Source organism: Pipra filicauda, unplaced genomic scaffold (genome assembly GCF_003945595.2).
Source record: "Pipra filicauda isolate LSUMZ 115617 unplaced genomic scaffold, ASM394559v2 scaffold266_size1643727_pilon, whole genome shotgun sequence".
Taxonomy (NCBI): domain Eukaryota; kingdom Metazoa; phylum Chordata; class Aves; order Passeriformes; family Pipridae; genus Pipra; species Pipra filicauda.
In genome coordinates, this window is record NW_024104383.1 from 1,236,291 (window position 1) to 1,259,593 (window position 23,303).

The window sequence follows — 23,303 nt, forward strand, 5'->3', positions numbered from 1 at the left end:
TCCGTGGGATCACGTCTGAGCGGTGATGAGAGCCAGGAAGGAGGCAGGGAATGGGAAGAGAGGTCCTCCCGGGGAAGGAGAGTTGCCTTTCAACATTTTTCTTTCCTCCCAGGCCCCGGGCCCGGGCCTGAACTACATCGTCCTGCTGACGTGTGCCGTGTGCTTTGTGACCTACTCGGTGGCTGCGCTGATCGTGCACAAGCTGGACATGATCGACCTGCACCGGGTGGGAGTGATTCCCTTCTGCGGGAAGAACGGGATGTACAAATACGAGATCCTGGTGAAGACGGGCTGGGGCAGAGGATCAGGTGAGCCCACAGGGTGCTCCTGTGTGTGGTGCCTCAAGTGACATCTGCGTAGTTCACCTGGTCTGACCTCAGCACGTCACCCACTGAATGTCCCCTGCAGGGCCCAGAGCTGAGCTGGTGTTTGAAGCAGCTCTGAGCAGTCAGACCAGGGCTTCCCACAGTGTTCCCAGTTCTTATTGGGTGATGATGGGACAGGTCAAAAACCATAGAGTCACAGACTGCTTTGGGTTGGAAGGTTCCTTAGAGACCATCTCATTCCAACCCCGCTGGTGCAGGTCCCTGGCAGGACGGCGGGGCTGGAACGGCCACACCTCGGGTGGGCTTCCCTCAGTGAGCCCCTTCCCTGCAGGTACCACGGCCCACGTGGGGATCGCCCTGTATGGGGTGGACAACAAGAGTGGTCACAGACACCTGGACGGGGACAACGCCTTCCACCGCAACAGCCTGGACGTGTTCCAGATCGCCACGGAGCGCAGCCTCGGCAGCATCTGGCGCATCCGCATCTGGCACGACAACAAAGGTGGGACACCAGCAGCTGTGTGGGCTGGGGCACGTGGATGGTTCGGGCCAGAACCAGGCTCTGATCCGCCCGATACCTGGGCCAGGAGAGAGAGACGAGAGCCTGCAGTGGCTCCTGGTGACCTGCTGGCTTGGGGGGGACATTGCTGGGGGGGACACATGGAGTCTCCATCATGGGGAATTCCACAGGCTGGCCATGTGTCATCCCAGACACATGATGCTGTGTGCTGTGACAGTGTCTGTAAATGTCACCTCAGGGGTGAGCTGGCTGTGCCAAGCTTTTCTGGGTACTGTGCCTTTTCCCATTGGTGATGATAATGGTGTCACAGGGAACTGCTGCTGTCCCACTGACAGGTCCTTGTGTGGCCCTCTCAGCTTTGCAGGCTCACACAGGGAATATCTGCCATGAAATATTTCTCCAACTCTTCCCTTTTAGGACTCAGCCCCTCCTGGTACCTGCAGCACGTCATCGTGCGGGACCTGCAGAGCAGCAAGAGCTACTTCTTCCTGGTGAACGACTGGCTGTCGGTGGAGAGCGAGGACAACGATGGCATGGTGGAGAAGGAGGTGTTTGCTGCCAGTGAGTGCTCACCCTGGGTGTGGGTTGGGGGCGCTGAGCAGTTCTCATGGCACAGGAGAGCAGAGAGACCCTGGTACCTCCACACTGGCTCTTCCTCATGGCAGTGATGCCAAGTGCTCTGCTGGGTCTTTTGTGCTTGAGGACAGGGCACGGCAAGGACCCGTGCAGGAGAGAATCACAGAACCATGTTAAGGTTGTCCGTGGGGAGGGGTGTGGTGTGCCCAGCCATCCCCTCTGCAGCACAGCCACCCTGAGTGTCCCTCTTTCGTCCCCAGGTGAGACGGAGCTGAGGAGCTTCTCGCGGATCTTCGTGGCGGAGCTGCAGCGAGGCTTCTTCGAGAAGCACGTGTGGCTGTCGCTGTGGGACCGCCCGCCCCGCAGCCGCTTCACCCGCGTCCAGAGGGCCACCTGCTGCTCCCTCCTCATCTTCCTCTTCCTCTGCGCCAACGCCGTGTGGTACGGCGTGGTGGGCAACGTCCACCTCAGGTGCGCTGGGCCCTCGGTGCCCTGGCCAGCCCCCACCCTCCTCAGGGCCCCTCCTGCCCGTCCCATTGGGGCAGGACAGACCTTAAACCCATGGGGAACAGCTGCCTTGGTTGTGGCCTTGAGCCTGCCCTCATTCTAAAGAACTGGGAGCGGGGCATGGATGATGGATGACCAAGGACAGTCAGATTTTGGGTTTGCTGTGCCATCTGTTAGCACTGCCCAGGCCTGTTTCTTTCTCTGCCCATCTGAAATACCTGATTGTGCAGTTCTGTCTCCTGCTTTCTTACCTGGCAACCCCAAATGCTCCTGCTGACACCTGTCTCTGGTCTCTCTTGATTCTCTGCAGCAACGTGGCCGTTTCTAACCTGATCCCTGTGAGTGTGGACACAGTGGCTGTTGGTCTGGTGTCCAGTGTGGTGGTTTATCCCCTCTACCTGGTCATTTTATTTCTCTTCCGGATGGCTCGTGGCAAGGTAAGGAGGAGGAATGGTTGCAGGCTGTTCTGATGGGTGGGATGCCATCAGCTTTGCTTATCTGAGGCTAAATTTTGCCCTTGCTGGGACCTCACCTCTCCAGCACTCACCACTCCACACCATTCCAAGTGGTCTCTGCACTTGCCCAGTTGTGCTGCACCATGGCCAGACCCTTCCCTTAGCGAGTCTCTGCCTCCCTCCCTTGACCTCAGATCACTGCCTGGACTCTGATAGTGCCCAGAGACCAAAAGGACAGGTTTTAGAAGCTGTTCAGGCACCTCCTCCCTCTTGATTTCAGTGTGTGACAGGCACTCAAATGCCATGCAAAGGCACAACCCTTTGCTGCACTGGCATGAGCCCGGGAGGTGCTCAGTGGAGTCTCTCTAATGGAATGTCTGCCCTGGGTACAGCTCAGCTGGCTGAGCAGAGCTGTGGTTAAGCAGCTGGGAAGGGATTAGCTGGGGATTTAATGACTAGTTAGGCACAATTAACAGCCCCATTAAGTATTGCAGCCGGCTGCTCAGGGACTGATGAGCAGCAAATGTGTCTGATGTTCCTCATTCTGTAAGCACACAGGAACAAACTTTCAAACTTATGGGGCTTCCTGGGAGCTTGTCCCTAGGACAGCCTGGGTGGCACTGGGCTGTGGTGTATGTGGGTACAGGTGTCCAGGGGGCCTGGGAAGCAGTGCAGGATGGGTCTGTGCCTGTTCTCAGCCCCCCTGGGGAGGTCTGGGCTCCCCAGCAGAGCAGGGAGCTGGAGGGATCCTCAGCAGCAGTGACAGTGTCACCTCCATCCCTCCTTCCTGTCCCCTGCAGGTCTCCATCAGCCACACAGTGACTCACTCAGACCAGCAGTCCTTGGAGATTGACAACTACCTGGACTCCTCAATCCTCGACAGCTCCTTCCCCACCTTCCCCGGGCTGCAGGCAGAGGTAACCTTCTTCCTTCCCCACAGCTGGACAGGCTGCACAGGCTGCACAGGTCTGTGTGCTCCTTGCAGGGACACAGTGCCCACCCCAGCTGTCAGGAGGAGAGCTCAGGCACTCAGATGCCTCTGGAAAATCCCAGTGCTGGGGGAGAGCCCAGCCCTTCATCCCTCACCTGCCCAGGCCAATCCCAGATCCAGTAGCTGTCTCCAGCTGTCTGTGGGCATGGATCTTCCCAGGGTGCCTGTGGGTTACCTCTGGAGGGGAGCAGGCTCCTGGAGGTGTGGGCCCAGATCTAACAGCACCTCCAGCTTCCCAACGACCACTGGTGTTCACAACCTGCTGCTTTAACCAGGCACAGACCAGTGTCACGTGCCTGAAGTGCCTCTGTTTCCTCCACAGGCCTTCTCTGAGCAAACCAAAACAGATCTGTTCTTGGAGGACTCCAAAAGGTGAGGAGGTTTCTGGGGATGGAGTGAGCAGGAGTTTAGTTTCTGCTTTGCTGGGCTGGGGTTGTGCTATTTCCCTGCAGACGTTCCTACCCAGTTCCTTTTCTCCTGCTTCCCCACACGGACCTGACGCCCCCATTCCTGTTTTCCTGCAGCCTGGTGCGATGGCCCTCCAGTGAGGCCCTGCTCAGCTGGCCAGACCTCCTCAGTGACCCCTCCATCATGGGCAACACTATCCAGAAGCTGAAGAGAGGCCGGGCCAGCCGCCACCTCGGGCTCGAGGCCCCGCTGGCCACCGAGGAGGACAGTTTGTCCCTTGGCATTCACCAGGGACAGCCTCGGTACTTCTCTGCCTCAGGTTAGAGAGGCAGAGCTGCAGAGCTGCTGCCATCACCACTGGCTTCACTTTGAAGGGCAGAGGAGGAGGGTTGGGTCTGCTTAACAGGGGTTTTAGTCTGGGAAAGCAGAAATCCTGGTGGGGATCAGTCTGAAGTGAGCGGTCCCACACTGCCAGCAGGCTGGGAGCAGGGAGGGGAATGCTGCAAGCAACCAGCTCTTTCTCACTGGTTGCAAAGCCACAGTGTGTCCCTGAGCCTCTGTAAGTGGCTGTAACTTGGCTCCCTGAACCAGCAGTTTCCTGCCTGGCTCTGCAGGAGCTGGGGCTGGACAGGCGCTGGGGGACAGGGAGCAGGGGAGGGCTGTCCATGGAGAAGGACATCACCCTGACCCTCCTCCCCAGGGTGCAGAGCCATGCCCTGGAGTGGTGCTGGGCGCTGTGCTCGTGCCCAATGCTCTTTGTGCTCTGTCCCTTTCCCAGACGAGGATCTGATCCGGCAGATCCTGGCAGATGGAGCCAGCGGCATCTCCCACTCCCAGGACCTGGGGCCGTACATGAGGGCTGAAACAGATCTGATCTCAGGCCTGTAAGTGTTTGAGGGGCAAAGTCCCCACTGAGCCCAAGCCTCCTGCCCCTTGTCCTCCCTCCCAGCCCCATGGTGTCACCCCAGGTGAGCTGAGCTGGACTGGGGACGTTTCCATGGGTCACTGTGTTCCTGCTGGCCATGATTCCCACAGCCAGCGCTCCAGGAGGGCACGGTTATCCTTCCAGGAGCCACCTGGAATATCCCTTAAAGCCCCAGCTGTGCCTGCAGCACTTCTGGGCTGCTGGCAAATTGCTTGGATGCGGGTTCACTTCATGGCACTGAAGGAGTTGAATCTTTGTTATAACATGCCCAGAGCACCCTGCTGGGCACCCTGACCACCACCCAGCCAGGCTGGCAGCCCACGAGTGGTAGCCACTGCAGAGTGGCAGATCAAGGGAGGGGAAAGACTTTCAGCCCTTGTCCACAAGATGCAGAGCAGTGTCTGTGTCCCCTGTGTGTGTGTCTGTCCCAGGACTGGTCACTGGTGCTGGCACTGGAGTTCAGCCCCTCTCAGTGCCAGCAGTGACACAGCTGTCACCCTTTGCCTCGGCAGGTCCAGCGTGTTCGGGGAGAAGGTGGAGACTGTCATGATGCAGAAGCTGAACGACAAAGGGCAGAGCATGGCAGCTCCTCCCAGGGAAGTGAGCAGATCAGCCAAGTCCACGTGGACAGGTACCAGGGCTGTGCCCATCAGGGCAGGATGGGGGTGTGCAGGGACAGGGGCCATCCCACGCAGCAGCACTTGGGGGAGCAGAGGGGAAATAGAAAAGGAGTCTTAGGGAAGGCAACTCCCTGCTTGGGATATATCTGCTGTTTCCTGCCAAATTCTTCTGGAGCCTGGATCTCTTCATGTGCTGCTTAGTGGGAAATGTTTGGGATAATCCCTCCAAACTCACCCGGGACAGGTGATGAGCTCAGCCCTTCCTGTGCCCGCTGGGACCCTTTGGCAGGAATGTTCACATTTGCTTTCCCTCCTCCTCCCAGTTGCAGACCAAACGTTCAGGAAGCGCTTGCTCCCACCCTGGTGCTCCTACCTGGCTCATGGCATCAGCCTCCTGCTCTTCGCCACCTCCACGGGGGTCTCCGTGTGGATCGGGGTGGGCTTTTCCTCCAGCGTGGCCCTCATGTGGCTCATCTCAGGGATATTCAGCTTTCTGGCATCCTTCCTGGTCTGGGAGCCCCTGAAGGTGAGGATACCGTGACACACCTGTACTTGTGTGTGTGTCAGCTGTAATTCATGTCTTGTCCAGCTACTGATCACAGAATCACTGAATGGGGGGGTTGGAAAAGCCCTTTAAGGTTGTCGAGTCCAACCATCAGCCAACCACCATGTTCACCACTAACTCATGTCCTTAAGTGCCACCCCCACACGGTTTTTGAGCATTTCCAGGGATGATGACTCCACCACTGCCCTGGGCAGCCTGTGCCAGGGCTGGGCAACCTTTTCCATGAAGAAATCGAGTCAGGCTGGGCCCGATGTTAATTGAATGGTCTCTCCCAGCCCTGTATCCCTCAGGAAGGGAAGAATGTGGATGAAGGATGGGAAGACAGGGCTGGTGTCACATTGTTTTGAGTGGCCTGGCCGCACCAGGGAGGAGCTGTGCTGTGCTGGCTGTGCTCAGGGGCCCACAGGAGCTGCTGCTGGAATGTCCAGGTGGCACAGCTCTCTGCAGGCTCAGGACTCTCCCTGCCCCCCAGGTGCTGCTGGAAGCTCTGTATTTCTCCCTGGTTGCCAAGCGCCTGCACCCCGAGGAGGACGACACGCTGGTGGAGCAGCCCTGCGTGGAACACGTGTCGGAGAAGATCAGCAAAGTGCGGCCCCCGCAGGGCTTCGCCCTCTTCCAGGCCAAGGAGGAGGCCAGGAAGGTCAAACTGCTGCACAGGATGCTGAAGGTGGGACATCTCCTGCTGCCTGGTGCCCAGGGTAGAGGGCTGAGATACATCCTGGTGTGGGTCCTCCCAGTCCAGCTGGGATCCCCTCAGCTAGTGGGTGCATGTTTTCAGCTTCTGCCTCAGTTTCCCCATCTGTAAAAGTCTTGCAGTGATTTTCATCTTCTCTTTGGAGCTCTGAGGGGGCTGGAAAGCAGAACCATGAGGGGTTGATTTGGAGCAGCTGGTGTTTGGCTCCATAACTCTGGTGTTTGAGGTTAGGGCAAGGTTTGAGTGTGGAGCAGACACTGACTTGCACGGGAAAATCCATTAGTTGAGTCTTTTGAAATGCAACTTCCTGTCCGGGAGCAGGAATTTCAGCCTTTGTAGTTCATTCAGTACTGATCCTCCACTTGTGCTGGGAATACACAACTGCTTTGATGGAATCAGGTTATTTTTAACTGAGTGATTCCCCTTTAAAGATGGAACTCCCCATAACTACTGGATAAGCTGAACTGACAGCGTATTGGAGCCCTTTCAACAAAGAATCTTGTTATGAGCCTGTGATCTGGGTTTCATTTTAAGCTGCTCCCCATATGAAAGAACAGCCTGCTCAAGGTCCTGATCCTGCTGCACAACAGTGGAAGGCACTGCTCTGCTGCAGGATTGGGATCCAGCTCCTCCATGCAATCCCTTTCTACTCTCTTTTTCCCAGAATTTCCTCATCTACATGATGTTCTTGCTGGTGATCCTGCTCACCAACTACGGGGACACGTCCCGCACCAGCCGGGCCTTCCTCCTGCAGAGCTCCATCAAGCAGCAGCTGGGCAGCAATGAATTCCTCCTCATCAAGAGGTACCTGCCCAGGCCCTGGGATGGGGGATGAGGTGGTGATGTGTGTCAGGGAAGCTGGATGTGGGGCTCATGCTCCACAGTCTCTCCCATAAAAGGTTCCTGACTCCACTGGGAGCGCTGGTGTGGAACTGGGACTCGCACATGAGCCTGGCTTGGCAGTGAGCAGGTCCTGTTTGTGCCTGTGGTTCTTCTCTCTTGGAGAGCAGAGGGTTCTCTGGAGGTGGAGAGGTTTAATTTCTCTGTGGGAAGGGGCTGTGTGAGTTACTGACATTGAACTTACTGGAGCTGTTCTAAAGGAAACAAGTTTCTCTATCTCTAAAATTTACAACTGTAAGGTTTAACCATGAACAGGGTCATGAGAACCAGAAATGACACCTTGTAGAGTCCTGCCCTTCCTTGCTCTGCACTTTTGGTTTAACTGGGTGAAATTTTCCCAGCTGAGTTTTCACACCACCGGGAATTCCACAAGTCCAGCCTGACCCTGGAGCACTGCCTGGGGTTGAGGGTGTCTCCTCCAGAGCCCTTGGTTCTGTGCACATCAGCATGGCTTGGCTGAACCAAAGTCACTGCAGCTTTGATTTCACCACAGTGTGGATCAGGAGTTATTCCAGTGAGTTTGGTAGAGTTTTTGGGGTGAAAGTGGTGTAAAGGGGGATAATCTGGTCCTAAATAGCATGTCTTTCCCACTGCACTGCCACATATCCCCTGCTCTGATTCTCATCCAGGTGCCAAGTGCATTCAGTTACTTTTAGGTCATGTCAATCCCTTTTCTGACCTCATCCCAGCCCCTGGAACGGGTGGGAATGTGCCTGCTGGCTGGGAGGAGAGCAGCCAGGTTGGCTCTGCGGTGCTCAGTGCCTCATCCAGGTGACACCCCCAGGATGGGTGGGACACGCAGAGCTGGCCTGGCAGAGCTACCCCAGGGCTCTGCCTCCCTCCCACACCGTGTCCCCTCGCAGGTCGGATCAGTTCTGGCTCTGGATGTCGCGGGTGTTCCTCCCGTACCTGCACAACAACGGGTCGGGCCAGGAGAGCCACAGCACCACGCTGGGCACGGCCCGGCTGCGCCAGCTCCGCCTGCAGGAGGGTACGTGGGCAGGGAGCTCTGCTCCACAGCGGGGTGGGGACAGTCCTGGAGGGACCAGATGGGCAGGTCTGGGTGCAGCTGGGGCTGAGGGAAGGCAGCAGAGGTTACACAGCGAGGTTTTGGTTTGTAGTTTGTGCTTCAGTGAGTCCCCGGTTCTGCTCTGCAGAGATGAACTGGGGCAGCTGGTCATGGAATCCTGGAATGGTTTGGGTTGGGAGAGACCTTAAACATCATTCAGTTCCACCCCCTGCCATGGGCAGGGACATCTCCCACTATCCCAGATTGCTCCAAGCCCCATCCAAGCTGGCCTTGGACACTTCCAGGGATGGGGCAGCCACAGCTTCCCTGGGCAACTTGTGCCAGGGCCTCCCCACCCTCCCAGGGAAGAATTTCTCCCCAGTATCCCATCTAACCCAGGTAGTTTAAAGCCAGTAGTGTATTCCAGGAGCAGAATGGTGGTTCATAGTTACCCCAAGGCTGATTGGGATGCCTGTGTTCTCCACTCGTACCTAACAAATCCACTCTGAGCTGGCGGTGTGGATATATTACGACTCCTACATTTTCCTTATTAATATCCCTTCTTTTTTTATCCCTAACTTCTGCATGCTCCCTTCCCCTCACCCTGGTGAAATCATGAAGAGAAAGGTTGGTTTGATGTCTGGAGGGGTGGCTGAGGTGTGGAGGTGGAGGGGTTTGGGAGGAAGGGCGATGCTGGGGCTGTGAGCTCAGCTGTGCCCCAGCACTGGCTGTGCTGGACTGCCTGGGGGTGACAGTGTGGTCTCATTCCAGCCGAGTGCCATGCCCAGGACATCCTGCCTGGCGTGGGCAGGGCCCAGAGGAGCTGCACTGACCAGCACAGCTTTGCCACCGCTGACTATGGCACAGGCTGGGAGAGGGCAGCGGGGAATGTGACGGCAGCGTGGACTCACTCCCCACCTGACCTGGCAGGGTAAGGGGCTGCCCAGCCCACTCCCACCCCCTGCTCCATCCCCTGTCCTGCAGAGATGTGACAGCTGGTCCTTGCAGACCTTTACAAGGTCTTTACCGTGGGTTTTGTGCCATGGGTGGTTCCCAGCCCTCCCCTCAGCGAGGCCAACTCCAGCCCCTGAGCCTGGCAAAGGGCAAACGGACACAAACACCAAAGGGCTTCCCTGGGCACACCCACACTGGCAGTGGGAGTGGTGGGGGGCACCCAACTTCCCTGGGGACGTGCATGTCACCCCAAACTGTCTGAACAGCAGCGTTGTGCTGCTCTGGGGTACCCAGGGGCAGAGGGTTCAACTCTCCACCTTCCAGGGCAGAGACAGGGAGGGTAACCCAGCACCCACACAGCAGCACTAGATGTCTGTTCAAGGGGGTGATAGGAGGTTGTCCTGCACACTGGACATAAATCACTGTTGGTTTCTGCTCTAGTTTTACCCTGGAGGCATCTTCATGGGCCACCACAGGGCCTGGGACTGTCCTGAGGTTGGGAACACTGAGGTGGATCAATGCACTCCTATGATTTGTCTTGTGAAATAAATGCTGAGGCAGCTCTTGAGGGGCAGGATCTGCATCTGCACACGTGCTCTTGGCCTGCCACGAAGGAGAGCAGCCAGTGCCCTTCAGCCTCATGCCGTGGCTCCTCTTCCTCTGCAGGATCTGGTACTGGGGTTACCTCTCCTTCTACGACAGCAGCGGGTACGTGCAGGAGCTGGGCCCTTCACTGGAGGAGAGCCGGGCCCAGCTGGACTTCCTGCAGCAGCACACGTGGATCGACAACATGTGAGTGTGGCAGGGGCAGAGGATGTGTCCTGCTGTCAGCCAGGGTTTTCAGGGATTCTGCTGGAGCGTCACAGGGAACAGGATCAATGATCCCACCCAGCAGTGGCCCTGGAGCTGGTGTTGTCCCGGTCCCTGAGCTGCTCCTCTCGCCCCGCAGGAGCCGGGCAGTGTTTGTGGAGCTGCTGCAGTACAACCCCAGCGTGGACCTGCACGTGGCCATCACCCTGCGCCTGGAATTCCCGGGATCCGGCCAGGCCATCGCCGCCCTCACCATCAGCCCCTTCCCGCTGCTGCGGCTCAGCGGGGGGGTCACACTGCAGCTGCTCATGATGGTCAGTGTGGTACCTCTCCCTGCACCCCTCTGCCCTTGGGGTCACTGCAGGGGCGGCTCTGGGGACCCTCACCCAGGCTGGTCACTGTGCACTCAAGCTCCCCTGCCTGAATCCACTTGTTCCCTTGCCTGTCACCACTCTGCTTCCAGGCCTGGGTAGCACACAGGGAACAGCCCTGGCACTGCTGAGGGGAAAGAGGTTCCTCCTCCTCTCAGTCTTGTCTCAGCATTTTTACTTCCTTAAGCTCATGTCTGTCACTGTGGAAACATGAGGGTTTGTTCTGCCCTCAGTGGGGACATCAGCCAGACAAGCCATGTCCCCAGAGACCTTGCCTGGGTTTGGTGTCTGCAGAGACCTCGTCCCCTGAGCACTGCCACCCTACTACAGGGGCACTGGGGAGCTTTAGGAGGGAGTGGGGCACTGCGTGAGCAGGGAAGGTGGGGCAGGACACTGCAGGTGCTCCAGGTGGTGGAACTGGGCCTGGTCCAGGGGGCTTTTGCTGTCCTGGGTGCAGCACAGCAGTCAAGTGTTGCCCTCTCCTTCCCTGATAATCTTTTCATTCCTCCTCTCCTGGTGACCTCTCTGTTCCTCCTTCCCTGGTGACCTCCTCGTCCCTCCCCAGGTCTTCCTCATGATGTTTGTGGTTTACTTCGTGGTGTCGGAGTCGCTGTCCATCAAGAAGGAAGGCAGAGCCTACTTCACCCAGTGGGGCAACTACGGCCAGTGGCTCTTCATCCTGCTCACCACGAGCACTGTGGTGGTTCACCTCAGCCAGGCCACCCTCGCTGACCAGCAGTGGCTCAAGTACCTCAACAACCGCAGGGGCTTCACCAACTTCTACCAGGTGGCCTTTCTCAGCTCCGTGTTCAACAGCCTGGCCGCGTCCCTGCTCTTCCTCCTGACTGTGCAGGTACAGAGCTTGGGGGGGAGCAGCACGTGGGCACTGGGTGCTTCGGTCCTCCCGTGCCAGCCTGTCATCTCTGTGTGGTCCCTGGCAGGGCCAGCAAAGGGCCCCGAAGGAAAACATGCAGGATTGAGGTGCTGATCAGGCACTGGTTGGATGCTGCTGCCACATCAGACCCTGCTGCGGGGCAGAGGGGGTGGCAGTGAGGCCACGTGTGTCTCTGCTGTAGCACTTTGGGTCTCTACAGCATCTGGGCCCCCAATTCCCTTGGCAGATCCAGCCAAGTGTGGCTGATGGGATGAGTTTGTCTGCAGGGAACCTGTGGCCTGGGATGGTCTGTGCTCTGCCAGGGTTTGCAGTTCTCAGACGTGTGTGAGAGACCCTCCCCGTGCTGGAGGGGTCCGTGCTGTAACACCCCCTCTCTGCTCCCCAGGCTGCCCAGCAGCTGCGCTTCGTCAGGCAGTGGTCAGTGTTTGGGAAGACCTTCCAGAAGTCAGCCAAGGAGCTCACAGCTGCAGGGGTGGCCTTTGCCCTCCTCCTCCTGGCCTACACCCAGCTCGGCTTCCTGGTAACTACCCCTGTCCCCGTTCCCTCACAGGGGGGCTGGTTCTGGTCCTGTCGTCCCTCATCCCTCACCATGGCACGACGTGAGCAAAGCCCACGGGTCCCCTGGGTGGTCCATGCCCACCCTGCCACAGGCAGCTTTGGCCAGGGGCTGTCCCTGTCACAGCTGATTCACAGGCCACCCCTCAGGGCCCACGTAAAAGGGGATATCTTGGCTTAGGGGAACGCTTTGCCGCTGATCCCTTCTCGTCACATCTCCAATGTCCCTTTGCAGCTCTTCTCCTCCTCCACCGAGTCGTTCCGCAGCGTGGGCAGCAGCCTCCTGCTGCTGCTGTCCCTGCTCCGGGGCAGCGGGAGCCTCCGGCCCTGCCTGCCCGAGGCCTCGGGCCTCTACTGCCTGTTCTGCACCAGCTACATCGTCCTGGAGGTGTGGATCGTGCTGAGGCTGCTCACGGTGGTGCTGATCCACAGCTACCGCGAGATGCACTTTGAGCTGTACCGACCTGCCTTCGAGCCCCAGGACTACGAGATGGTGGAGCTGTTCGTGCGCAGGCTCAAGATGTGGATGGGCTTCAGCAAAGCCAAGGAGGTGAGAGCAGCCTGGGGGCTCCATGGAGAAGGGGCCAGGTGGCAAAGAGCAATGTCCACCATCCTTAGCCTTCCTGAGGGCCCCAGGGCTGGGTTAGTGATGGGGCACTGTAGGGACATCGGCTGCCAGTTCTCAGCCCCACAGTTCCATGTGGTTTTAACGGGGATCTCCACAAGGTCCATGGTTTGTCACACAAGGAATAGCTGGGAGCAGCCTCGGGGTGTTTGGAGTGTTCCCACTGAGAGCTCTGAACTAACCCTGCCCCTGCTCCCCTGTTCCCTCCAGTTCCGGCACAAGGTGAGGTTCGAAGGGATGGAGCCGCTGCCCTCCCGCGACTCCAGTGACTCCAAGTCCTTCCGGGGCCCTACTCCCAGCGCTGCCTCCGACAGCTCCAGGGCCTCCACGTCCTCCAGCCAGCTGGACGGGCTGAGCCTCGTGCTGAGCACCCGGGACAGCCTGGAAGTGGACGCCGACATCCAGCGCCTCCTTTCCCTCTTTGAGATGCTGCTGGCCCAGTTCGACCGTGTCAACCAGGTGACGGAGGACGTGTCCCGCATCGAGCTGCTCCTGGAGGGCTCCCGGGGCCGCCGCTCCTGGAGGAGGCCCCGCGGCCCCGAGGACGGGCTGGGCAGGGGCTGTGCGGGCGGCTCGGAGCGGGGACCCTCCCCCGAGGTGTCGGACACTGACGTGCAGCCCCCGCGGTCCCCGCGCGGTGCCGGGGCCGTGCCGGGTGGCCGGGGCTCGGTGCCCAGCCGGCTCCTGCGGGCGAGCCGGGGTGTCAGCGCGGTGGCCCCGGGCAAACCCTGCGCTGTGGCCGCGCCGGCCGTCAGGAGGAAGCGGCCCCTCCGCGCCAAGAACAGGGTGCACCCCACGGTCAAGTAACTGTGCGTGGGTTATGGGTGCGGGAGCGATGCCCTGGCAGGGCACAGGGAGGGTTTGCCAGGGTGGGCTGTGCCCGCCCTGCAGCCTCGGGAGCTGCCCCGTGCCTGGGCTGGCCGGGGCACACGGGGCGCTCCCTCACGCCGCTGGCACGGCCACCAGCCTTCCCGGACCCCCGGGGGCGTTCCAGTGTTACAGAGCGGGGAGAAGGCCGAGCCTTTCCCCTGGGGCCGGGCAGGTGCAGGAGATCCCCGTTGGAGTGGGGACCGGGGTGGGTGTTAAGTGGCCCCAGCTGCGGGTGGTGACGGGGGTGGGCACTGGGCGAGTGGGGCAAAGCTCAGCCCCTTCCCTGCTGGCTGTGCCGGATGGGAAAGGACAGGAGAGCCCCAGGCCTCAAAGGTTTGAACCAAGTCTTGGATTTTTGTCGACCAGACGCACTGTGGAGGAAAGCAACAGCTTTCGAGAAGGTATTTAACCCACCTTGTTTTTTAAGCATAAATAGATATATAGATAAATGCTATCTACACCCAGATCAGTTAATTTCCAGTATTGGCTACTTTTATCCTCCAGAAATTGGTACTATTATTTGTATTTAAAGAAATCCAATATTTAAAACAAAGGACATTGCAAGCTCCAGCGAGCCTGGCCAGGCTGGGGGGGACAGGGAGCAGCAGCTCAGCCCGAGGGCTTTGAGACCCCAGGGCTGCTCCAGCCTCCTCCAATTTGGGGTTCCCAAGGTGCTGGTGTCACCGCGGTCCCCACCCGTCCCTGTCCCCCCGCCGTGGCCCCCAGGCACTGCTGGCTGCTTGGCTTCTCTAACCCAAGGAATGTATTGCCCTAAGTATATGTATTTTTTTGGTTTACTTGTTCCTATGTACTGCCCAGCACTTTAAACAAGGCTTTCCTCGGCTACAGTGACACGTGCGAGCTAAGAACGGGATAATATATCACAAAAGCAGTATTTTGTTTGTTTAAATCATAAACTGAAATGGGCAGTGAGGAGGCGAGCGCAGCCCCTGCTCAGGCAGCACCTTCCCTACAGCACAAAGGAGCTCCTGAGGGAGGTTTTTCGAGGTCCCTGCAGCCCTGCCCCCCGGGAGTGGCCGTGTGCTGGGCTACAGCTGCTGGGCTACAGCTGGGCTGTGCCACGGGGCACCCCCAGCTCACAGCACGGGGGTGCAGAGCAGGGCCTGGGCCCCCCCCCCGGGGTCTGCGTTCCCCTCCTCAGCCCCATTTCACCTTATGGCTATTGTAAGTAATTTATATGGGGTGTGTTTGGTTTTTAAATGTATATATTTTTGTATGTTTGCTATATTTTCATAGCATCGGTACCGTGTTTGAAACATGTAGATAGGAGACAGAATACTATTGTCAGAGTTATTTAAAGGATGTATTAAGTGCTTCTTCCTGGGAATGTCCCATGTATATAAGGATTGGGTGTCTGTGTGTGTGTGGTGTGTGTGCTCCCCTGGCTGAGGGTTGGCCAGGCTGGCTCGGGGCAAGGGGGATAAGCCCCCAGGGGGTTCCTCCATGTGTTCCAGAACCTGCTCCAGGCTTTGGACAGGCCAGAGGGTGGAGGGGAAGGCTCAGGTGGGCAGTGCTGCAGGGGAGGTGCCTCGGGGTCGGCTGCATTGTGCCTCTGATGCTCCTGGAAGCACCTTCCCATGGCAGGGGAGACCTTTCCAGGCAGAGAGAGGGGTCTCCTATGGCACTTCCATCGCTCCATCACCTGCTGAGCCTCCCCTCCAGCCCCAGCTGTGCTGGATACTTTTTAAGATTTCATTCCATGATCCATGTGCTTCCTTGGCTCCTTGGCCACATCCCGTCTGGGTGGCTGCAGGAGGACCGTGGGTACTCTGTGTTGGCTTTAGGACAGGTCTGAGTTACCTTTGGAAAACTCAGCTGCTGTGCAGGACAGATGCTGTGGAAAGGTTGCAGAGGGATGAGGGCAGGAGAAGAGAAAGAGGATCAGTTAAAGTGAGCTGGTGGTTGGTCAGCGTGGAGGTGTTGGAAGAGCAGATGGCACAGAGAAGTAGAAGTGTAGAGGGGAAATCCAATCCTGGTAACCAGGACACGTTGGTAATGGCAGGAAAGGCAGGTGGGAGATGACAGAGAAGGTCAGAGGGAGGATCCCAGCTCAGGGGCAGGAGGTGCCTGGAGCAGGCAGAACCAGCACTTAGTGGCTGAGCCCAGGGCTGGGGCTAGGCATTGGTCAGCTTTGTGCTCTGTGCTCCAAAATACCCCCTGGTTTTCAAGCCAGAGATGTAAAACTGTTGGCCTTGGATTTTTTGTTCCTTTAGCTTCCCAGGCAGCACAGCACCAGGCTCCGCTCTGGCAGATGTCCAAGCCCCAAATGCCCAAGGCAGTAACAGGAGCAGTGGTGAGGTGTCCCAGGGACCTGGAATGTGTCCCTGCAGCTGATCATGGCACAGGGCTGGAGTCACATCCAGCTCCTAAGCTCCTTGCTCCACTCACAACTGCTCTAGCACAGCCACGTGGGTGTAGATCCAGGATCCAGCCACCCCCGAGGGCCCTGTGGGAATGTTTAGTGATTGAAATGAACCACATGAACCAAGCAGGTCTTGGAAATCTCTTGAAGAGCTAAAAATTTCAGGTCACGACCCAGAGTTTAGTTCTCAGCTTGAGTATCCTCATTAAAAGAGGTCGGTGGTGAAGTGCAGGAAGGAGAGATGGAGGCAAGAGGGGCGAGCAGGGGGCCCCATCTGCCTGGAGTAGCCCTTCCTAAGCTAAAGGGGAAGCTGTAACAAGGACACTCCCCAAATCCAGCAGGAGTTTTGTTCCCAAATGCCTGTTCCTTACTAAGCTTGCCCTGTGTGTGTGTGTGTGACTTGATGTGCGTGACTTACCAAGTGCTTCTTCTAATCAAAGAGGAGCAGAAATGGGATCAGACAACTGCCCTCCCTCTGTCCTCCCCTGGAAGAATGGAGAGCAGCTCTGCCCCCCCCAGTTGTTTCCTGAAGAGCCCAAGCCCTCTGTGGTGGGCAGCACCCACAGCTTCCAGCACTCACAGTTCTCAGAGCAGCAGTTATTTGTTCAAGCATCCCAGGGTCCCCTCAGTGTCCCAGCTAAGGCACAGCTGCAGCCACAGGGACTCAAGTCAGGAGTTACACCCTCACAGCAATAAACCTGACTTGCAGCCCTCGCCAGTGAATCCCCCTGAATGTATATTTCTGTGTCTGTAGTCACCAAGAGATGGTCTTATTTATTGTCGTGAATCTCACAACGCTGCATCAGGATCAAGCTGCTTAAATGAAAAGCAAAACCCCGATCCATTAGTTCCAAGGGAGAGGGAGGGACTTCTCTAAGTGCCTTTTTTCTTTTTTTTAAAGAACAGTGATTGTGAACAAAATGCCAGTGGTTCCTGTTGGGTCAGCATTTCACTGCAAACAAAAACGGTGTGTTTTGTAACTGTGGGGATGTTTCTTAAAAACTGACAAGGTCAAATAAACACTGACTGCTACAACCTGGCTTGGGTGGTTTTGTCTCAGTCCCTGCAGCCCCTCATTGAGGGAGAAAGCAGCTCCAGCCAGGGCTGCTTCCCCACCCCATACTCATGCTCTTTGTGTCCAGAATGTTAATTAAGGTCTCCTGCACAACACAAGATGCTTTCTTAAATCCTCCAGCCTCTTAGGGCAGCTCTGGGCTGGCATTAGTGACATCAGCTCCTGATGTCACCTAAAGGAGACTGGGCCAAGGCAGAGTGTGGCTCCAGGGCTCACACAAAGCTGCCCTGGCTCACCTGTGGTGGGCAATGCCCACAGAAAAGCCCCCTCCCCACTGCAGAGGTTATCTGAAGCTGAACCACAAGGAATATCCCAGTACAGCGGCTGGAACACAGCCAGGAATCCCCCCTGTGTCCAGCACTGGGAGGTGTGGGGAGTGGTTACAGGAGCAACACAGATCAGGAAGCTGAAAGGGGGGAGGAGGAAGGATTTACATGATTAGGAAACAGTTGGAACCTTCCCAGGCCAGCAAGAACCACTGACCAGACAAATACTTTATTTCCTTTACGACTCAAACACTCAAACACAACAGACACTTGGTTCCCAAACACCCTGCACAGGCCAGGGGGGCCTTTCTGTCCCCTCCCCTGGTACTTCACAGTCCCATGTGCACATTGCACTTGTCTTCACCTCACTGCTGTCAGCCATTCCCAAATCCAGCTTCCCAGGCAGGGCCAAAGCAGGAGATAAAGTACTCACAGTATAGTCCAGCTTACGTGGTGTCTCCCAGTTGGGTAGTGTAGTGTCTGGTGCCCATCTCACCTTAAGATGGGCTACAGAATCCCATTCCAGCTGTGCACAGCTGGGCTGGAAGGGCCTGAACCTTTGAGGAGTCCCAGGAGAGACTGTCACTGTTAGTGCAACAGGCAAAACTCGGGCAGAGACGATGCCCCAAGACATGACAGCAGTCTCCCAAAGGGGTTACAGGTGCATGGAGAAGGCTGGGATACCCCAGCATTCCTGCAACCAGTGGAAGTTCTGCAGATGGACCTGGAAGTCGAGTCTGGCCTTGGGGTGAACACCTGGAGTCAGCCCTGGGGGTCAGACTGTTCATCCCCAGGGATTCCTGGCCCAGCTCTGCCATTCTGCTGCTCCACCTCCCTGTTTGCTGTTACTTCTGGTGGCAAAATAATTTCTGCTGTGAATCTCTCAAAATGCAGAAAAACCCTTGGGAATTTAAGCAGCATTTTGGGCAGGAGAGAACCCAAATTAACTCTTTTCAGAGCTGGTAGCAGAACGAGTCAGAGCCTGGAGAGTTCACGTGCTGGGAGACTCCGGGTCCAGGTAGGAGCTGGGATTCCAGGGTGCTCAAAAATAGCAACTGGATTTTCAGTACTTCATATTTCGTTCCCAATGAAGTCATCAAAAATCCCACAATTCCTGCACCTTCATGTAAGGATCTGCAGAATATCATCCTTTGTCTGCTTCCCCCAGGAGCCAGTGTGGAAGGAGTCCAAAGGAAGGTTCTGCAGGGAAGTTCCCAACAGAGACAGAAGCCTTGAAATACCTCACACCAAATAAAACCAAACACGGTGGGTTGGTCCTCTCAGAGCTCTGCTGGGAATACAGCGTGTCCTCCTCAGGGAAGGCCGAGGCAGGAACATCCAAACCTGGCAGGGTTCAATGCCAAGTCCACATGCAAGGAGCACATCCAGGCCTCCCAAACCCTGTGTCCACACAGGTGCCAGGACCTACACGAACTCGGTGAAGTCGTCCACGGAGGAGATGAGCCGCTTCCGCTGCCCTGTCTCGTAGGTGGGCGGCGGGTCCTGGGGCGCCTGGGGAGGGGGCTTGCTGGGGGCAGAGGGATGCAGCTGCAGAGGAAGGCCAGGGCTCTGGTACTGCGTTTCCTCTCGGAGCTGGAAGGCAAAGGAGAGAGGTGGCAGCTGACTTTACCTGCCTCGCTGGCGCCGAGCCGGTTCCAAACCCCCGGAGCGGCCGCGCTCACCCGGTGCCGCAGCCTCTTGATGTGCCGCAGCCTCGCGATCCACTTGGAGGGGTACGTGTCAGTAGGGTTTGAGCGGCTGTGGTGGACCTGGGAAGCCATCTGATTTGGGAAGGGGAAGAGAGGAGCCACATCAGCATAACCATGACAACAAAATTAACAGAATTTTCAGTGCAGTTTGACAGCAGCCGAAACACAGCTCTGAGTTGCGACTGTTCGTGTGCCGACTCTGAATTCAAGGTCAAGCAGAAAACTTAATTCTTTGCCTTAGCAAGCCCTGCTTCTTTCCTTGGCAGGTGGTGATGGCCCAAGGCACCAGCTGGGAGCCAGGAGGTCTCGGGGAGCTCGGGGTACTCACGTTGGCGTGCAGGGCCATCTGACGGGCCACGAAGGGCAGGTTCTTGTCCGAGATGATCTTGGCAACGCTCGTGTCCACGAGCCCCTCCATGTCTTTCATTTAAAGGAGTAAGAAAAAAAATATTTTCACACAGTTAAGATCAAGCCAAAGGTTGCCAGTAACTAAATAAGTAATAGAAACCTGAGGAACTGTATCACAGAAGTTCCCACTGAGCTCCACAGCTCCCACTGTAACAGAACTTGTACTGTTAAGAACAGCTTGCTGGGCTCTCACATGAACCGAAACATGAGCCAGAAACACCCACAAGTGCCCCTTTGGGAAGAGGAAAGCACCAGCACCAGCACTGTTGAACTCACATGGAGCCATGGCTGGGTCCTGCAGTGCTGGGAGGGACAGCAGAGGCCAAAGCCAGAGGGAGCTGCACCTCCCCTCTCCTCCAGCATTCCCAAGTATTGTTGGAGGGATTTGCTCTACTGTTGGCATTTTGTCTTAACCTTGAGTATGAGTGGTACAATGGGAAGATACCTCTTATCTTGGGGAAGATATAGGAACAGGACAAACCCAGATGCAACTGGGCAAACTGGTTCCAGAGAGTTTCTCCTGGAAGTTCTCACTTTTGAAACGCAAAGCCACTGCGCAGTGAAGGCAGTTACTGACCCCCAACATGGGAAAGGCTGAGGGATCCCCACCTTTCCGACACTGCAGCGTCACCAGGTTACAATCATAGTCCAGGGGGGTGATGATCACGTGCACAAAATTGAACTGGCCCTAAGGAGGAAAGAATAAAACAGTCAGAAACATTTCCCTGGCAGCATCGTGGCCTGTGAATGCCATGAACACACACATGAACCCACCAAGACCAACAACTCATGCTCTCCACGCTGTTTGCTAAGGTACCACACCAGATGGAGATTTACAACACACCCACCAGGAAAACCTTGTACCTTTATTGTTCCCAGTTTAAAGTCCTCTCCTGAATCATTGTAAACAATGGAAACAAAATCATTCCCCAGGTGCCTCTTCTTGTCACAGCGATATTTATCCAGATCCTTGGTGGGCATCAGAGTGGCAATGTGGAAAATAGCTGGAGAGGGAAACAAAAATCCTTAGGTTGGGCTGGGAGAGCAGCAACAGTCACATGCCAGACAAAGCAGTACCAGCACCAAAATAATAAAAATACAAGTTGTGCTCCCTCAATAAGTTTGTCCCTGTGTGTGACAGCTGAATCCAGTCCCACGGGCTGCTCCAACAGTCCCTGGAGCACAGAATGCAAGTGGTCAGTGGGAAGGAGCAGAGCACCATGAGGAGCAGAACTGGCTTTAAGGAGGAAAGAGTTAAAATAGCTTAAATCAAGACTTGCCCTAACTGAGCACCAGGACCTGCAGCATGGAACTGGACTTGTGATGAGCAGAGCTGTGTGGAAAAATCAGGGAAGTTCACCACGGCCTGTTGGATCACCGCTGATTTCTGCACTGTGGGTGCTGCAGGGTGACACTGCAGTGCAATGAGCAATGGCCACAGCAGTGACACTCCCTGCTCAAAACTGCTCTTCAGAGAAACAGAGCAGAGCTTTGACACCACCTTCAGTGAACAGTCTTCAGAGTAGCTCAGGAACAACCAGCTTATTCTGCAAACCTCCACACCAAACCCTACTGACCCTTAGAGAGCAGGCCACTTTAAAAGTGCAGTGATTTTTCTTTTCTTAAATAAGGCAGGTCTCTTTAACACATGGCTTGCAGAGATATCAGAAAGAACAAGAGCCCCAGGTCACCTTCCCTCCACCCCTGGAAAGGAAACAGTGTGCAGAAGGCAGGTGAGTCAAGGTGAGAAGAGACAGACCATCCTTCCAGCTTCTGGAGCCACCTCACCTTGCATGATGTCATCGTGCCAGCAGTAGGTAAACTGGCCATCCTCCCCACACACATCCAGGCCCCCGAGGTAGATCTTGTCTGGCTGACAGTCTTTGAGCTCAATGAGCTTCCCCAGCCCCGTGAGGAACTCGGTGTAGCGATAGGAGCCGTGCTCGTTGGACAGGATCGCGATCTCGTTGTTGCTCTGGGACACACGAACGTGGCAGTCACTGAGTGCCGAGGGCACCAAGAGCACCAGTGATCAGGTTATCACCTTCCTAGGATTAGGTCACTGCTCTCCTAGAAGGGCTTCATGTAGGCACTGATTTTTACTGCAAGAAACTAAGGAAAAGCAAGGCCTGCAGGAGCAGGACAAACCCCACAGCTGCAGTGGTGCCCGGCCCTGTGCAGGGACTGAAGGCCCTGCTCACACTCACCTGGCCCTCCCCAACGTACAGCACTGCAATCCTGTGTGTGTCACACTCACCTGGCCCTCCCCAACGTACAGCACAGCAATCCTGTGTGTGTCACACTCACCTGGCCCTCCCCAACGTACAGCACTGCAATCTTGTGTGTGTCACACTCACCTGGCCCTCCCCAACGTACAGCACTGCAATCCTGTGTGTGTCACACTCACCTGGCCCTCCCCAACGTACAGCACTGCAATCCTGTGTGTGTCACACTCACCTGGCCCTCCCCAACGTACAGCACAGCAATCTTGTGTGTGTCACACTCACCTGGCCCTCCCCAACGTACAGCACTGCAATCTTGTGTGTGTCGTACGACGGGATCTGGTCCAGGAGCTGCACCGACCTTTCAAACGTCTGCAACCAAAGCACTGGTCACACCTGAGCAGCCTGGGCCAGGGGAAGGGGTCCCTGCCTGGGGCAGGGCTGGCTCTGGGGGAGCTGTAAGGTCCCTTCCAACCCGAGCCATTCTAGGATTCTGTGATCTTTAAAAAATTATCTCCACACATTCACTGCCTGCGCTAAAACCCCTTCGGGACAGAGCAAGCACAGATTCCTGACCTTCCCTAGTGTTTTCCCTGCTGGATGCTGCCCTGCACGGGCACAGTGCCCGCCAGCCCAGGGACAGGGCAGTGCTCTGTACCATCTGGCAGCAGCTCTCCCGGGTTTACACTCCAGGTGACACTGATCTGCCCAAGTGCATGGGTTGGGTGCATTTGTCACGACAAATCACATCCTCTCCTCACTTCAGCTCCAGGCGTGGAAAATGGTTGTGTCTCTTGCTCTGAAGAACATTTCTGGCCTCATCACACCTGGGCTCCCTCCTGCCCAACCACCCACACCCAAAGTGAGGGGAATCTGTCAGCAGGAGCCTGTGGGGCTCAGCTTTCCAAAATCCCACTCCAGCACTACTTCTCCAGGAATTTTATGACCAATATCCCATAGGACCACAGAATGCTTCTTGCCCATCCCCAATTACACGGACGGCTGACAGGTCACCTAATGCTCAGTTCTCATCCTACCAGCAAACCCCCAACTCCTCAACTGTCCCTGCCTTCTGTCCAGGATTCTGAAACACCACCAGTAACATCTCCCAGCACCCCAAATCCAATCCAGAGCCATAAAGCAGGAGCCACCAGGATTGGGGCACAGAGAATCTCCCATCTGTGGCACCGCTGGTAGGAAACACCTTTAAATTGCACCACCTGAGCTGGACTTTTGTAATTATCATTTAAAGTCAAAGAAAGTCATGAGGTTAAAAAAGCAACTACGAGAATTTACAAAAAATTCCTTGCCTACCTCATTTGGCAACAAGAGGGGCTTGTTGTTTTCATCACCAAAGAATGGGGAGTGGTACAACTGTAAAAACACAAAGCTAAGGGAGAGAGGGAGGAAAAAGTTCAATTACCATAAAAATTAGGTCCATTTTGATCTGTTGGATGCAAGAACATTATGTACAGCAGAAAAATAGGAGCAATGAAAATGCTAACAGGGTATTACTCATCTTTCAGACACTTTAGGTGCCTGGGCTACCTGCAGTTTGTAATAGACCCCTGTCAGAAAAACAATGATGTGTCAAACAGCAGCAGCCACACAAATTCCCTGTTCAAAGGCACAGAATGCCCTCCTGCCTCACAGCTCCAGGGGTA

The 23,303-nt window shown here is 56.3% G+C and overlaps 2 protein-coding genes across 5 annotated transcripts in view; one reads left to right on the forward strand and one right to left on the reverse strand.

Moving 5' to 3' along the window:
• Window positions 1-16,999, forward strand: part of PKD1 (polycystin 1, transient receptor potential channel interacting) — an 83,970-nt gene extending 66,971 nt beyond the window's left edge. Inside the window, exons 26-46 of the mRNA XM_027736098.2 lie at window positions 113-308; window positions 658-828; window positions 1,264-1,407; window positions 1,683-1,893; window positions 2,240-2,366; window positions 3,185-3,301; window positions 3,698-3,747; window positions 3,900-4,102; window positions 4,562-4,667; window positions 5,221-5,339; window positions 5,652-5,854; window positions 6,366-6,560; window positions 7,252-7,391; window positions 8,351-8,478; window positions 9,268-9,427; window positions 10,117-10,242; window positions 10,400-10,574; window positions 11,197-11,484; window positions 11,912-12,046; window positions 12,317-12,631; window positions 12,917-16,999. Of these exons, the coding sequence (XP_027591899.2) occupies window positions 113-308; window positions 658-828; window positions 1,264-1,407; window positions 1,683-1,893; window positions 2,240-2,366; window positions 3,185-3,301; window positions 3,698-3,747; window positions 3,900-4,102; window positions 4,562-4,667; window positions 5,221-5,339; window positions 5,652-5,854; window positions 6,366-6,560; window positions 7,252-7,391; window positions 8,351-8,478; window positions 9,268-9,427; window positions 10,117-10,242; window positions 10,400-10,574; window positions 11,197-11,484; window positions 11,912-12,046; window positions 12,317-12,631; window positions 12,917-13,513 (3,906 nt within the window). The 3' untranslated portion in view covers window positions 13,514-16,999. The remainder of the gene's footprint in view (window positions 1-112; window positions 309-657; window positions 829-1,263; window positions 1,408-1,682; window positions 1,894-2,239; window positions 2,367-3,184; window positions 3,302-3,697; window positions 3,748-3,899; window positions 4,103-4,561; window positions 4,668-5,220; window positions 5,340-5,651; window positions 5,855-6,365; window positions 6,561-7,251; window positions 7,392-8,350; window positions 8,479-9,267; window positions 9,428-10,116; window positions 10,243-10,399; window positions 10,575-11,196; window positions 11,485-11,911; window positions 12,047-12,316; window positions 12,632-12,916) is intronic.
• A 487-nt stretch (window positions 17,000-17,486) lies between these two features.
• TSC2 (TSC complex subunit 2) overlaps window positions 17,487-23,303 on the reverse strand; it is a 31,813-nt gene continuing 25,996 nt past the window's right edge. For 3 of the 4 annotated variants that reach the window (XM_027736117.2, XM_027736124.2, XM_027736123.2), the window contains 8 exons: window positions 22,954-23,029; window positions 21,925-22,011; window positions 21,206-21,392; window positions 20,282-20,421; window positions 20,027-20,105; window positions 19,338-19,429; window positions 18,983-19,081; window positions 17,487-18,893 (listed from right to left, as the gene is read on the reverse strand). In XM_027736117.2, the coding sequence (XP_027591918.2) occupies window positions 18,726-18,893; window positions 18,983-19,081; window positions 19,338-19,429; window positions 20,027-20,105; window positions 20,282-20,421; window positions 21,206-21,392; window positions 21,925-22,011; window positions 22,954-23,029 (928 nt within the window). In that variant the 3' untranslated portion in view covers window positions 17,487-18,725. Of the gene's footprint in view, window positions 18,894-18,982; window positions 19,082-19,337; window positions 19,430-20,026; window positions 20,106-20,281; window positions 20,422-21,205; window positions 21,393-21,774; window positions 21,881-21,924; window positions 22,012-22,953; window positions 23,030-23,303 lie in introns of those variants that run through there. The other variant, XM_039382348.1, reaches the window with a different exon arrangement.